This window comes from Mytilus californianus, unplaced genomic scaffold, assembly GCF_021869535.1.
Source record: "Mytilus californianus isolate M0D057914Y unplaced genomic scaffold, xbMytCali1.0.p SCAF_13, whole genome shotgun sequence".
Classification (NCBI taxonomy): Eukaryota; Metazoa; Mollusca; class Bivalvia; order Mytilida; family Mytilidae; genus Mytilus; species Mytilus californianus.
In genome coordinates this window covers 13,980,597-13,997,293 of record NW_026262615.1, presented here as the reverse complement: position 1 = coordinate 13,997,293, position 16,697 = coordinate 13,980,597, and the positions used below count along the sequence as shown (strand labels likewise).

General features: G+C 33.1%; 1 protein-coding gene across 30 annotated transcripts in view; it reads left to right on the top strand.

The window, feature by feature from the left end:
* Positions 1-16,697, top strand: part of LOC127723211 (tudor domain-containing protein 7B-like) — a 96,374-nt gene that overhangs the window by 11,462 nt on the left and 68,215 nt on the right. For all 30 annotated transcript variants that reach the window (XM_052229739.1, XM_052229757.1, XM_052229749.1 and 27 more), the window contains exons 9-10: positions 3,561-3,635; positions 12,911-12,999. In XM_052229739.1, coding sequence (XP_052085699.1) covers positions 3,561-3,635; positions 12,911-12,999 — 164 coding nt within the window. The remainder of the gene's footprint in view (positions 1-3,560; positions 3,636-12,910; positions 13,000-16,697) is intronic.

Sequence of the window (16,697 nt, the reverse complement as noted above, 5' to 3'; positions counted from 1 at the left end):
CAGTGGTTATAGTTAAGTTTTTGTGTTTTGGTCTGTTTTTCTTATACTGTATGCAATAGGTCTACTATATTTGGTGTATGGAAGGACTGTAAGGTGTACATGTCTAGCTGGCAGGTGTCATCTGACCTTGACCTCATTTTCATGGTTCAGTGGTTATAGTTAAGTTTTTGTGTTTTGGTCTCTTTTTCTTATACTGTATGCAATAGGTCTACTATATTTGGTGTATGGAAGGACTGTAAGGTGTACATGTCTAGCTGGCAGGTGTCATCTGACCTTGACCTCATTTTCATGGTTCAGTGGTTATAGTTAAGTTTTTGTGTTTTGGTCTGTTTTTCTTATACTGTATGCAATAGGTCTACTATATTTGGTGTATAGAAGGACTGTAAGGTGTACATGTCTAGCTGGCAGGTGTCATCTGACCTTGACCTCATTTTCATGGTTCAGTGGTCAAAGTTAAGTTTTTGAGTTTTGGTCTTTTTTTCTAATACTATATGCAATAGTTCAACTATATTTGGTGTATGGAAATATTTTATGATCTATTTGTCAGTCATGCAGGTTTTTTTTACCTTGACCTCATTTTCAAGGTTCATTGCTCAGTGTTAAGTTTTTGTGTTTTGGCCTGTTTTTCATACTATAAGCAATAGGTCAACTATATTTCTCATTTTCATGGTTCATTGGTCAATGTTTAGTTTTTTGGTTAATGTTAAGTTTATGTGACAGTTGTAATAAAGCTTTATATTTAGGACTATCAACATAATGATCAATGATTAATAAAGAAGGCGAGAAATTTCAGCATGTGCACTCTTGTTTTGGTTTTGTTTGTTATCTTTGTGGATTTAAAAATTTTATGTAGATTTTTTTGATGATTACCATTCTATTTTATATATTGGTAACTTCTAAACATATCATTTTGTATACTGTTGTGTTGCTGCATTTACTCTAATTTTGTAACTCAAGCAACCAATTTTCAAAATTAATAATATTTTCAACTCAGCCATGCTTGTGTTGGTGCAATTTTTTTGACTGTCTATCTCAGTTTTTTAGCTCACCGGGGCCTGAAGGGCCCCATGTGAGCTTATGCCATCACTTGGCGTCCGTGGTCGTCTGTCGTCGTAAACTATTTCAAAAATCTTCTCCTCTGAAACTACTTGGCCAAAAACCTTCAAACTTTATCTAAATGTTCCTTAGGGTATCTAGTTTATAAATTGTATCCGAAGTTTTGATCCATAGACAAATCTGGCCACCATGACTAAAAATAGAACATAGGGGTCAAATGCAGTTTTTGGCTTACATTTTAAAAACTAAAGCTTTGAGAGCAAATCTGACGTGGGTAAAATTGTTCAATTGGTCAAGATCTATCAGCCCTGAAATTTTCAGACGAATCAAACAACCCATTGTTGGGTTGCTGCCACTCAATTGGTAGTTTTAAGGAAATTTTGCAGTTTTTTGTTATCTTGAATATTATTATAGATAGATATAAACTGTAAACAGCAATAATGTTCGGCAAAGTAAGATCTACAAAAAAGTTAATAAGACCATAATTGTCAATTGACCCCTTAAGGAGTTATTGCCCTTTAAATACAATTTTACACAATTTGTTCATCAAGTTTGCTAATATTTAAAAATTTTCTCCTCTGAAATACAGGTGAGCGATTCAGGCTCTTGAGAGCCTCTTGTTTAAATTCACTATAGATATCTTCCTATCTTTAAGCCTCATATTATTGTTATGTAGTCAGCTATAAAAGGCCCGGAAATCACAAATGTAAAATAATTCAAAAGAGAAAACTTATGGTCTAATTAATGTACAAAAATATAAATGAAAAACAGATATGTTACACAGCAACAAACGACAACCAATAAATTACAGGCTCCTGACTTGGGACAGGCACATACATTTAGAATGTGGTGGGGTTAGACATGTTAGCAAGACCCCAACCCTCACCTAACAGTGGTGTAACAGTACAACATAAGAACGAACTATAAAAATCAGTTGAAAAAGGCTTAACTCATCAGATGGATACAAATAGAAATACATCCAATAAAAACAGAGTGGACGTGACCAGATACTTGTACATCCGAACAACAAAACGACACTAAGTACAGATCTGAGAGTACTCGCCGTTACTGACAGCTAATTAAAAGCCAATAACAACTAAGAAAAAAATCATGCATCTAAAACTAAATTATCAATCAGTACACATCAATCAATAAAAATACCTTTTTATTTTTTTAGCATTAAACTTTTTTTATTACTTTTTTCGTAATAATTAGTATTTTATACCCCTAGCTGCAAAACTATTCTGAATTTTGGGTCCTCAATGTTCTTCAACTTTGTACATTATTTGGCCTAATAAAGAAACAAGCTTCTGGCATACAAGATTTTAATCTTAGTATTTATTTTTAGTTTATTTAATAGAGTACATGCTTTTGATATCATGTGAAAAAGTACAAATTGAGAGGAGAATGTGTAGATTCAAGTTTATTAGCATAACATTATATGTCAGGATTGGTGTATAGCAGATCACATCAACAATTGCCACAAGTTTTCTGCTTTTTTGCTTTTTGGGAAAACTAATTCGTTGGGAATGTTGCCAAATATAATTACCATTTCAGACTTATTAAAAGCATAAACACTGTAACCCATAGTTGCAATGTTCTACATCATTTGGTCTTTGGTGGAGAGTCGTCTCATTTGCCATCATACCACATTTTCTTATTTTTATAAGGCAGTTTACAGAAATATTATGTATACTGTCCATCTGTCTTTCAGTCGTCTACACTTCGGACAATAACTCAAAAACACTTTCACACATTTTCATGAAACTTTGGTGAATTGTTCATATCTGTTAGATTTTTATGAATTTTAGATGTTATGTTTCCAAGTTAGGGGATTTTTTTCGTAAAAAATAATGGGGGATTTTCCAGTTATCTGACTATATCTCAAAAAAGCTTTGAGTATAAATCATGAAACTTTGGTGAAAAGTTTATTTTCAGTGACATATTAAAGTTCCTTTTCGATTTTAAAAAAATTTCTGATTTTACGTTTTGGAGTATTGGGACTTTTTTTACTGGGGGGATTTTCCAGTTTTCTGAAAATAACTCAAAAGAGCTTTGAGCAGTTTTCATAAAAATGATGATTTGTGTATATTAATTGAAATAAGCTCCCTTTTGTTTCTTTTTAGATGTTTCTGTTATGATATTGCAGAGTTATGGAACTTTATTTATGTGAAAAATTGTCAAACAAACTGTCCATTTTTCACACTTTGGACAGTTACAGAATGTTATTCCTTACAAAATAGAGGTCACAAACTTAGTTAAACTAAATTAAGGTAGCTTTAATAGTGCCAAATTATCCATGTTTTGTGTCAACTGGTAACATGTGCATGTCTTTTTTTTCTTTTTCGGGGTAGGGGGGTCCATTTGAGCAGTTCTTACAGTATTTCTGGTTGATCATATTAATTCTTTTAAAGCATTAAGACGAACAAAAAAGCAATGGGCCTATCATGCACTCAGAGCACAGCTCTTTATTATATTTTACATGATTTATTATTCAATTACAGATTTATTTGGATCTAGTGTAGAAGCAGAATTTGCAGCCTGTAGAACAGCTTGTGTAGAATTAGGACTCCTTAATGGTAAATAAATAAAAAAAAACTTTATGATATTAAAACTAATTAAGTGTATTCAATTGATGTATATCTTTTTAGATGTACTCCTAATTACAACCTACCCTGTACTTTTCTAGTAATTTGCTGTTGAAATCAATAAAAAAATTAGAAAAATAGAAAAAGATTTGGGTGGCGTCACTTTTACCGTTCATGAGTTATGTTCCTTTATGACGTTATATGTAAGTGGGGGCATCATCTGCGTCCAATAGACACATTCTTCATTTATTTATTTATATCATCCTTTAGGTTTCAACAAGTTCATTGAATCCTAGAAAACATCTAACTGACTTGAGGTAAAAAAAAAAGTGATCAGTCTCGTCAGTCATGATATGAATGATTGTTATTTCTTATACCTATACCAAACAAATTGCAACTAAAATTTTCAATTACAAACATGTTTTGCTGGATCTAAATATTGACGACTTCAAGTCTAAACCTCCAGATTGCACTTGTGCTAGTTCCCAATTCACATATAATCCGGCTGGCCACGTTATTCCTGGTGACCTCAACATTGTCAATACTGTGGATTCATTATTATTCGTTGGATACCAATTTTCGTGGATTTCTTGGTTATATGTTAACCACAAAATTAAAAGTTCAACGAATGGCAAATTTACTATAGGCTTGCATGTATATTGTATGCAAACATTGTCAAAAACCACGAAATTAAATATCCACGAACATGTAAGTTTTCCTTAATCCATGAAAATTGGTACCCACGAAAATAAATGAATCCACAGTAACACTTCCCTGCGAAATGTGTTATCCAAAGGTCCGAAATATCGTGAGCCTAAATCCATCAATTGGAAATACAACTTCAAAATACTGATGGATTCAGTTGAGGATTATGCCAGGCAATGGGCTAAACACGTGAAAGAAGAAGTAGATACTCTTTCGGAATGGATTAAGGCTGTGAGGTTGTTGATACAAATCAGAATTAAGAAATTGAATGGGTCTATCAATACCCATGCTATGTCAATCTTTAAAGACCCAAATGTTGCAAAACACTTGTCCTACCTCCATGACAAATATGTTGCTGTCCCCGACATCACTAGTTGGTTGACCGTTATGGAATAACCGTTTCACAGATGATGTCGGATATGTTCCTTATGTCGTAACTACAATCCCCCTCCCTTTTCACAAATGCGACCTACCGAATTAGACTATTTACCGGGTTTGTAATAACATGAGCAACACGACGGGTGCCACAGGTGGAGCATGATCTGCTTGCCCTCCTGGAGCACCTGAGATCACCCCCATTTTTTGGTTGGGTTAGTGTTGCTTAGTCTTCAGTTTTCTATGTTGTGTCTTGTGTACTATTATTTGTCTGTTTGTCTTTTTCTATTTTAGCCATGGCGTTGTCAGTTTATTTTCAATCTATGAGTTTGACTGTCCCTCTGGTATCTTTCGCCCCTCTTTAAGTAAAGCTTAATTTTTCTGTGTGACCTTTTTCAGATTTTCTTACAGAACTTTAAATGTGTTAGTACACCATTGGTTGATGCACAACAGACTGTATGAAAGAAATGTGAGATTTTCATCCAAGATATTTTTTAAGGAAATTTCTTTGAATTTGAAATCCTTATCATAATCATCAAAAAAGTTGTAAACTAAATTTCAAATTAAGGTGGCTGGGGCGTCTTAATTAAAATCCATAGAATTTTTTTATATAATTTGTCAAAATGAAGTTTTTATCATGCTTTTTCAAAAATATAATAAAAAGTATGGGTCACCTGACTTTTTTTCACGCTACAGGTTGTGCAAAATTATAAGATTATGCATGGAAAATCCTATTTTGTGTGATAAAATGAAAACTACCTGATAGAATTTTAAGATAAAATGTGAGAAGATAGCTCTTACAACATGCTTTAAGATAAGAAAAAGAGAAAATGGGGTCACCAAACTTGTTTTCTTGCTACATATTAAAATAGTTAAATTCACATCACTTTCTAATATAAAATTACTATATCTGAGTTATCTCCCCTACTATCTGAGTTATCTCCCCTTATATGGCAAAGTTGAAAAAAAATTGAATCAAACCCAAATATGATTGTTTTTTTTTTAGAAATTACAGCCTGGAATATGATAAAACACATTATTTTCTATATTTATATCAAAAGTCTTACACATGAATTACATACTACTCTCAAAATTTGCACATTTCATTAAAGACCAACTACTTCAAAATCCAAGATGGAGGAAGACACCCGAGCCACCTTAAAGGCAATAACAATAATTTACTCAGATGTTTGGGATTATGTGATTGAAATTGGGACAGTTAAAGTCATTTATTCTTTTAATTTGGAAAGGGGCTGTTATTCTACCCCTAGTGACATACTGATAAATCTCAGCCACTGAAAAAATTAGAATAGAGGTTTTACTTTAAAATTGGAGACATCTTTAACAGTTTAACAAACTAACATTTAGATTTGTCTCCTCTAGGGTGACTCCTGACAGGATCTTATCTTAAGTAATGATAATTCTTTCTGTATTGTTATTAATGTCTGTATATGATACCCTCAAGGCTACTTAATTGGAAAAATAAAAATTTCTATTTCTATATATAGGGTACTTCTATGCATGTAGTTGTACAAGTTTATTGACCTTATTTATATCAGGACCTTGTGATTCGTGTGACTGATCATTCTATTTGTTCACTCTATCTTGATTTGATATGTACAGTGCAAAATACACTGTCCTCAATTACATGTATATACTACTGTTATGGAGAATATTAATCTATGTTTCCTGACATTTAAATAGAGACTTTCATCTGTATTTGTATGTACTGCCAACTTCTGATAATTTTATCACTGTTCCGGACTATTCAAATGAAGGTTCACCTCTGTTAAATGATAAACGTAACTATATATATTTAGAATGATAACAATAACTATTTGATAATGTTGTAAAAACACCACATTAAATTTATTTTATGTGGTGTTGAGAGATAGGAAGGGTAATGGCTTCTTCATCAAGTAATAAGGCACAAATTCAAGTGTGCACATTTTGCAAAGACGAAAAAATAACTGAGTGGATATGTTCAGATTGTGATAAACCATTATGCTATGAATGTAAAAGATGCCATTTATGGGATTTTGAAAGGACAGATCATAAAATTGTTAGGGCTGTCCTTTTGGAAAGGAAAGATCATGACATTGTGGGGGCTATTCCGTTGGAAAGGAAAGTCTATGAGAAACAAATTCTGAAGAACATTAATTGTAAGGATCACAAGGAACATTACTGTACTAACTATTGTATTGAATGCAGTTGTCTGGTATGTCCAGAATGCGTGTCTATACTCTCTTTTCATTCAGGACATACATTAAAAACTATTAATACAATTCATGAGGATACTCTGAAAGAGCTGGAGTCAGAGGAGAATCACATAAAACAAAACCTGCTTCCCCCTGTAACTCGAAAACTGAAATCATTGAAAGATTGGTCTACCTTTCATGAGAAGAAGTTTGAGGAAGAAAAGGAGAAAATTTTAAAACGGGCGGATCAATTGAAAAAATGGATAACAGAATGTTCAGACGATCTGGTGGATGAGCTAAAACAAACTTTAGTAAAAAATGCTGATGTTATCTCTCAGGAGAAAGTTAAACTAGAACAACTTCAGAGGGAATTAAAAGAAAAAATTAAACTCATTAACAAGTCCAAATTTAAAGATGATATAGAACAGATCCTAAATGATGTCAGAAATGTGTCTATCAACATGATCAATACCGCGCACATACCATTATTTGTACCAAGAGAAACTAAAAATATTTCTGTATCAAAAGAAACTAAAAAAAGCTTAATATGTGTATATAGATTTTTTGGATATTTTAGAAAAGGTGATGGAATAGCAGATGTTGAATGCAAAATAACAAGCTCATACAATTTAAAGGGTTTTCGCGATCGAAATAAAGCATACACGTATTACACATTCTACCATCCATCAGTAGCCATGGCAAGTGATGGGACAATATTGATTGGAAATAGGAAGCATCTTCTTGAAATGATTCCAGATAAATCCCCAAGAATAAAATACAGACCTATTATTACTGATATGCTATTTTTAGAGACGAATGAGCTTGTTTTTGCAGTTAAAGACACTCATGCCATTCAATTAAGGAACAAACATGATCAATTCCGAACACTTTATTCAATTCCAGATGCACACTACTCTGTTTTAGCTCTTTGTGGGAGTAGAGATGGAAATATTTTTATTCTTTATTCCAGAAGTTACACATCACTGGTTTACAGTAGGTTTAGCATGTTTGGGACATGTTACATAGCAGTAATATCTCAAAATGGAATTTTAGTTCGAACTATTACTTGTGAGGACAAATTTTTAGGTGAAAAATGTTCACCTTTGTACTTTTATTTTTCTCCATACAAATTTAAAATGAAGGAGAACACTTATAAAACAGTCTGTATAATTAATTTCTTAGAAAACAGAGTAAAAGGTTTTGGTCAAAATGGGAAGTTAAAGTGGACTTACTTTGCTAATCAACCTGTTGATGTAGAGTCTGCCCCATTAGGCAGTACTATTGTATTGGGGAAAGATGGCGATTTTGTAATTCTTGATTCTAATGGATATGTTTTGAAAAGCATTGACTTTAAATATGATCTAAATTGTTCTTTGAAGAATTTATACGGTTTTTGCTTTAAAAATGATAAAGAACTTGCCATTTTTAGTGAAGAGAAACTATATATTCTACAGTTTTCTTTTGTTGTATGAAGAGCACAGATCCAGACCAGAAATAATAAATGTTGATAATTGTGTAAAAAGTATTATTATTTATACACACATTGTTGATTTTTTTCCTTCTTAAATAGTACTCATTTTAATGTTGCATGTTCATAGTTTGTGTGTTTTGAAATTAAAATTTTAGAATTAATCAATTGTCATGTTGATGATATAAAAATGAAAACAAAACATAGAAAAAACAGTGCTGAATCTTGCAGTTTGGTGTGAGTTTGTGCTCTGTGCTAAAGGCCTCCTGTGAGATAAATCTGAGCATTTAAAGTGATATATGTTCCTTTGGATTTGTTTGGGTTATGTTTAGTGTATGTGGGAATTTATTTTGTATACCATATCTCCTTCTTCGTCCGAAGACACATTGGTTTTCGCACAATAACTTTAGTTTAAGTGAATGGATCTCTATGAAATTTTACCATAAGGTTTAATACCACAAAAGGAAGGTTGGGATTTATTTTGGGGGTTATGGTACCAACAGTTAAGGAATTAGGGGCCAAAAATAAGCATTTTTGTAACTTCCAGACAATAACTTGTGTGTTAGTGTATGGATCTCTCTGACATTGTACCACAAGGTTTCATATCACAAAGGGAATGCTGGGATTGATTTTGGGGGTAATTGCCTCAAAATTTTAGGAATTAAGGGCCAAAAAAGGGGCAAAAAACAAGCATTTTTCTAGTTTCATGACAATAACTTGTGTGTAAGTGTATGGATCTTTCTGAAATTGTACTACAAGGTTCCATATCACAAAGGGAAAGCTGGAATTGAGTTTGTGGGTAATTGCCCAAAACGTTTAGGAATAATGGGCCAAAAATAAGCATTTTTCTAGTTTCCAGACAATAACTTGTGTTCAAGTGTATGGATCTCTCTGAAATTGTACTGCAAGGTACCATACCACAAAGGGAAGGCTGGGATGGATTTTGGGGTTAATTGCCTCAAAATTTTAGGAATTAGGGGTCAAAAAGGGGAAAAAAACAAGCATTTTTCAAGTTTCAGGACAATAACTTGTGTGTAAGTGTATGGATCTTTATAAAATTGTACTACAAGGTTCCATATCACAAAGGGAAAGCTGGGTTTGAGTTTGGGGGTAATTGCCCTAAACGTTTAGGAATTTGATGCCAAAAAGGGGCCAAAAAACAAGCATGTTCCCATTTCCATTCTCAATTTTATTCTAGTTTCCAGACAATAACTAGTGTTCAAGTGTATGGATCTCTATGAAATTGCACTGCAAGGTACCATACCACAAAGGGAAGGCTGGGATTGAGTTTGGGGGTGATGAATCATAAGGGGGTTCAAAAAATTTGGGGGACTTTTATGATGTATTTAAATTGGTAATTATGGTTGCAAACTCCTTTGGAAATTTGAATTGAGATTATGACCAAATCATGAGGGAAAGATTTTTTTATTTGGAAAAGGGGGGGGGAGGTGAAAAAAAAATTATGGGGGGGAGGGGAGTTAAAAAAGAAATTGTGGGGGCAATTTTTTTTTTCATTTCAGATTTCAGAAATTGAAAATAATATTTCTTCAAATATTTCTTTTTGCAAAAAAAGGGGGGTATAAAATCTTTTTTTTTTTTTGGGGGGGGGGGGGGGGTCAATTTCGCCATACCATAGTGTATTGCACAAAAGCAAAAAATTGAATATAAATTCAAATTATATAACCAATTCTAAGTTCTTTGACTACAGTTATTCGGTGTCTTAAACCTATTATGTGCCAAATATTTAATTACAATCCAAATTCAGACCTGTATCAAGAGCAAATATTGTGTCCATTTTTGCCCCAACTGTTCAGGGTTGGACCTCTGCGGTCGTATCCAGCTGCGCTCAGCGAAGCATTTTATTGTGGTTTGGTCTATTTCACAGATACTATAAGCAATAAGGCCATTATATTTGGTGTATAGAATGATGGTAAGATGTACATGTCCCTCTGGCAGGTTTAATCTTACCTTGACCTCATTTCAAGGGTTCATTGGACAATGTTTAGTTTTTGTGGTTTGGTCTACCTCTCAGATATTACAAGAAATAGATCTGGCACGGTTCATATGACCTTGACCTCATTTCCATGGTTCATTGGTCAATGTTGAGATTTTGGTGTTTGTAATGATTGTAAGGTGTAAATGTCTATATGGTATGGTTAATATGACTGTGATCTCATTTTCCTAAAACTTAAATAAAGTCAAATTTATTTGATACTTGTAATAAAACCTTTCAAAATAAATTCAATAATCAGTAAAACAGGCGAGACATTTTAGCATGTGCACTCAAATCAGCACCAGGGGTTTCTTATGAGGACTGACACTTTCCCTTTTATAGGTATAGGTGGTACTTTTTAACCGGATTTTCTCAGGAAATATTGGTTATTGATTTGGGGATGTACGGCGGATGGGTGGCTGCCAAACAGTGTCTCCTCAATAACATGAAAACATGTGATTGAGTTATTTCTCTTTGAACAGAAATGGTTAATTATATATATAAAGTTTGATTACACTAACATGACTAATTTTCACCTGTTGATAGATAAGAGCATCTAGTAAATGTCTCACACAATTATAATTGGATTGACAGATTTATTTGAAAATTTTCTGTTTTCTAAGTGTTGATTTGATGATTATAAGCTATATAGGACTGTATAAATAAAGTTAGAAATTTACTGTTCATTATTAGACATTTTGAAGATAATCACAGATAAGTTTTAAAGATTTTTAAAAGACATTGTATTAATGATATATAAAATTTTGATTTTTTTTTTCTTTTCTTTGGTAAATTGTTTGAAGAATTTTGTGGTAGCTTTGTATGTTATTCTGTAAAAACTAATTTTCTGAATGTTTTATATATTTTTTTGTTGAAGTAAACTCCTTTAAAAACTAAGCTTATATTGTCTATTAATAAACATATATTTAGATTTCTGATTTTGGGCCCAGTTTTCAAATTTGTCCAAATGGGGTCCACAATTAAACTGTGTTTGATTTCAACATAAATTGAAAAATATATAGGGTTCTTTGAAATGCTGAATCTAAACCTGTATTTATTTTCATTATTAATTAGCTAATATCACACTGAGGTCCAAAGGGTCCTAAATTAAACTTTTGTTTAATTTCATCAAAAATTGGGATTCTTTGATATGCTGATTCTAACAATATTTTAGTGATTGCATCATATGTAATTTTAGAGTATTTAGTCATCCCTGGTTGTTTATTATGATTATTGATTATATGAATTTGAGTTATTTCCCTTTAAACAGAAATGAGTATTTCATAAAAAAAAATTTAATTCTTGGGGTTCTTTGATATGCTAATTCTTACAATATACTTAGATTTTAAATATTGAACCAAAATAGGTAAATGTCTAATTTCAAATTTTTCAGTTCTTTGACTACATTCATTTTGGGTCACAAACCTATGCAGTGTCAAATACTCAATCACAGTCCAAATTCAGAGCTGTTATAAGCTTAAATGTTGTGTCCATACTTGCTCAACTGTGCAGTGTTTGACCTCTGCAGGAAAATCCGGTTTGCTGTCACTCTGACAGCCTCTTGTCTAAATATATCATGCATAAATACATTGTAAAAGATATCTAAATTCAGGCTTTACTAATATGTAGTGTAGATTGGTGAAAGTACTGGATACAGCCTCCTAATGAAACCTAACCCCGAATAATTCAGTCGTTATATTCCACTGCTCTACGATGGCTACAGTAACGCCTGAAGGCCTTGTCAATAAAAAATCGTCAAATAATCATTCGGAATTAGCTCGGGATTTACCCATCTCGATAACATTGAGCTATTAGCTGATTGGCTCTCTCTCACAGAGAGCACCAATCAAAATCCTGGATTCGTGACACGTTTTTATTGTATAAAGGATTCAGGCCCTCGCGAGTGGGAGAGTCGATCACGGGGAGGGACTGAATTATTCGGGTTAAATGAAACCCTGAAGTTCTCCCTCTTTGCCTTTTATACATGTCATAACATGCATAATAAGGTCAATGCATTTTTGCTCCTGTCCCAAGTCAGGAGCCTCTGGCCTTTGTTAGTCTTGTATCATTTTTAATTTTAGTTTCTTGTGTATAATTTGGAGTTTAGTATGACGTCCATTATCACTGAACTAGTATACATATTTGTTTAGGGGCCAGCTGAAGGACGCCTCCGGAGGCGGGAGTTTCTCGCTGCATTGAAGACCCATTGGTGGCCTTCGGCTGTTGTCTGCTCTATGGTTGGGTTGTTGTCTGTTTGACACATTCCCCATTTCCATTCTCAATTTTATAATAGACCATATGTTGTAAAAGTATATAAACACAATAAAAAAGCTACAAAGTCCAACTACAAACAGAAAGACCATTGCCTTGAAAGAGGAAAGAAGAGAAATATGAAGTTTAATGAACATAATGAAGTCTGGGTTCCTACATCCTGGTCTTGTCAGTGACCACATGGTCAACTATCCACTGACATAATTCTTAATAATAGTATTATGTGATTTGGTTACTTTTACCTGTTTCTTTTCAGAATCACCTGTACCAACCTCAGGACAAAATATAATCTCACCAGACAATCACTCAGATTCTAACCAGGCTGTAAGGTCAAGGGTAAAACAGGTAGGTATTACTATACCCCTCAGGAGGAGAGTGTACTATTTTATGTCTATCCATCCTTCTATTCCTGTATTTTTCATTCCATCCATCCCATGAAAGTTTTGTGGCATTTTTATCTGAATCTACAAATCTAGTCTTCCTGCAATTTAGTATGGATGCATTTTCATATTCATAGCTCATCAACTCCCTGATTCCAGAATACTTCAAATTTTTGTTTGCCATCGATAGTAGGGACCATTATGTTTTCAAGTTGACACATCTTTCCATTTGTCTATCCAACATAAAACTTAATATACATGTTTTTATCATGATGTGAACTTTTTTTATTTATAATATAATATAATAAATAAAAATAAGGAGATGTGGTATTATTGCCACATATTTATTGCCAATGGCAACTATCCCCTTAAGTTCAAATGAAGTGAATGTAAGCAATTATAGGCAACTGTAAGCCCTTCAACAATGAGAAAAAACAAATACCATATAGTCTACTTTAAGAGGCCCTGATATGAAAAATTGTGAAATAATTCAACTGAGAAAACTAACACTCTAATTTACAACGAAAAACAAATATGACAGACATGAACCAACTACAACCACTGACCTACAGGCTCCTGACTTGGGACAGGCACATATAGAATGTGGCAGGGTTAAACATGTTTGAAGGCATCAGATTTATAGCCATTTATGGCTTACTATACAGTACAGGGTTTTGTCATTGTTTAAGGCCGTAAGGTGACACATATATATTTGCTCATATGGTTTTTGGCAAAAGTTTTCTCAATTGGCAATCACACCACATTTCTTTATTTTTATACTCATTTATAATTTATAACAAAACAATTAACGAAAAAAAACAGATATGACAGACATGAACCAAAAACAACCACTGAACTATAGTCTACAGACTCCTGACTTGGGACAGGCACTTATAGAATGTGACAGGGTTAATATAAAAAAGAAGATGTGGTATGATTGCCAATGAGACAACTCTCCGAAAGAGACCAAATGACACAGAAATAAACAACTATAGGTCACTGTACAGCCTTCAACAATGAGCAAAGCCCATACCGCACAGTCAGCTATAAAAGGCCCTGAAATGACAATGTAAAACAATTCAAATGAGAAAACTAACGGCCTAATTTATGTACAAAAAATAAACGAAAACAAATATGTAACACATAAACATGTTTGAAGGCACCATTTTGTCAGCTTTTTATGGCTTACTGTGGATTCATTAATATTCGTTGGATACCAATTTTCGTGGGTTTCTTGGGTACAGTTGAACCACGAATTCAAATGTACAACGAATTGCAAATTTTCTATAGGCTTTGTATGCAGAGATTATCAAAACCATGAACTCAAATATCCACGAAAGTGCAAGTTTTCATGAATCCACGAAAATTGATACCCACGATAATAAATGAATTCACAGTACTATATAGTAAGTGTTTTGTCATTGTTGAAGGCTGTAAGGTGACATGTATTTGCTCATATGGTTTTTGTGGACAGTTTTCTCAGTACAGGCGATCATACCACATTTTTTAATGCCCTACCTAGGGGCATTAGTTTTTCCGTTCTGTGTGTCCATTCGTTCGTTTGTTTGTTCGTCCTTCTGTCTGTCCCACTTCAGGCTAAAGTTTTTGGTCAAGATAGCTAGTTTTTGATAAAGTTGAAGTCCAATCAGCTTGAAACTTAGTACTCATGTTCACTATGATATGATCTTTCTAATTTTAATGCTAAATTAGAGTTTTGACCCCAATTTCACGGTCCACTGAACATAGAAAATGATAGTGCCTGAGTCAGGTTAAAGTTTTGGTCAAGGTAGTTTTTGATGAAGTTGAAGTCCAATCAACTAGAAACTTGGTACACATGTTCCCTATGATAGGATCTTTCTAATTTTAATGCCAAATTAGAGTTTTGACCCCAATTTCAAGGTCCACTGAACATAGAAAATGATAGTGGGAGTAGGGCATTCGTGTACTATGGACACATTCTTGTATATACTCATTCCAGAAAAATTGAACTGTCATAGTTATGACTTTGATAGTTACTTTCAAATGAAATAAGTTAATTCACTGAACTAAAAAAACACCAAATGTCACTGACATTTATGACATGTCAAGTCCAATTACTATTTATATGTTTATATATATTCTTATTCAAGTCCCAATTAGATAATTAGTTTCCATAATTACATACACCCTGTGCAGGCCAACATATGCCCATATAAGTAAGTTAATCTCTTGTTAATGCTGTAAGCCAGGTGTATCCCTTAACTTGTATCATAAATTTACTCATCTATCTAACCATGTCTACAATGTGTAGCAACTTTTCAACTCATTTCCATTATCATGATTATTTTTATGCAAAATTGTTGTGATTTCTCTTTTCTGTGTTGTTTTTAATTGAGGACAATTTTTTTATTTCACTTGCACAGCTCAATAATAAGGTCCATATATATTGAAATAAACATAAAAAATTACCATATAAATAGACAGTTATACTATGAAAGCTACTTAAATCTGTCATATTTTAATCAATATAAATTGATAATACAAATCAGATTTGATAACTTAGTTTCAATGTTTACCCGTCATGTACTTAACCAAAGTTATCTTATATTATCAAATATTGTTTATTGTTTATCTGTACAGATCATTTCATATATACTATGTCATTTTGTGAAAGCTGTTAAAAAAATCTATAGCATAGTCACTTAATACATGTACAAGTTTTAGTAGATCCTTAACCCGAATAAGTCAGTCCCTCCCCGTAATCGATCTCTCCTACTTGCGAGGGCTTGAATTCCTAACAAGATAAAAACTCTTCACGAATCCTGGCTTTTGATTGGTGCCCTGTAGAAGAGGTGACCAATCAGCAATCAGCTCAATTTTATCGAGATAGGTAAATCCCGAGCTAATTCCGAATGATTAATTGAAGATTTTTTATTGTCTATGCATTCAGGCGTTAATGTAGTAATCGTAGATCAGCGGAATAATACGACTGAATTATCCGGGTTAGTAGATCCTGAACACTATTGAATAATTGTTAGGGTATAACTTATCTCCAACTGAGACAATCAGGACCATGTTGTGACTGTTGTTTGTCTTTGTTTGTCTACTAGAAAGTAACCCAGGCAATGCAGTTATGAAAGACACAAGAAGATATTTATGAATATGTCTGAAAACTCATTATTTGTGAATTGAAGTTTAAAAGAATGTACCAGTTCAGTAAATAAAATGGTCTCATGATTCAAACAATCGTAGTTAGTGTTTATCAAAGACCCTTGATAGAATATACCATATAGTTAAGTTACATATGTCACTGAATTGCCAAAAAATTAACAGCACTTCTGTTGTTTGAGTGTGCCTGAGATGGAGGTATTATGGAGGTAGTATACAGATAGGCATAAAATCCTAAACCTACAGTAATGACGTAGAGGACATCCAGAAATCATTTTTTTTCAATTATTCCCCAACTTATTCACCATGAATAAACATTAGGGAGGATGCATACTTCCTTTAGGATAGAGGGCCATATTGATGATTTGATCTTGAAGAGGGAGAAGTGACACACAAAAACAGGGGGTCCCCATTTGGTATTATACATTTTCTCTATTTTCCGTAGTTCCTATTATCTTTTTAATGTTTTGTCTGTTTTGCATAATATGAAAAATGTTCATGGCTATAATTGACATT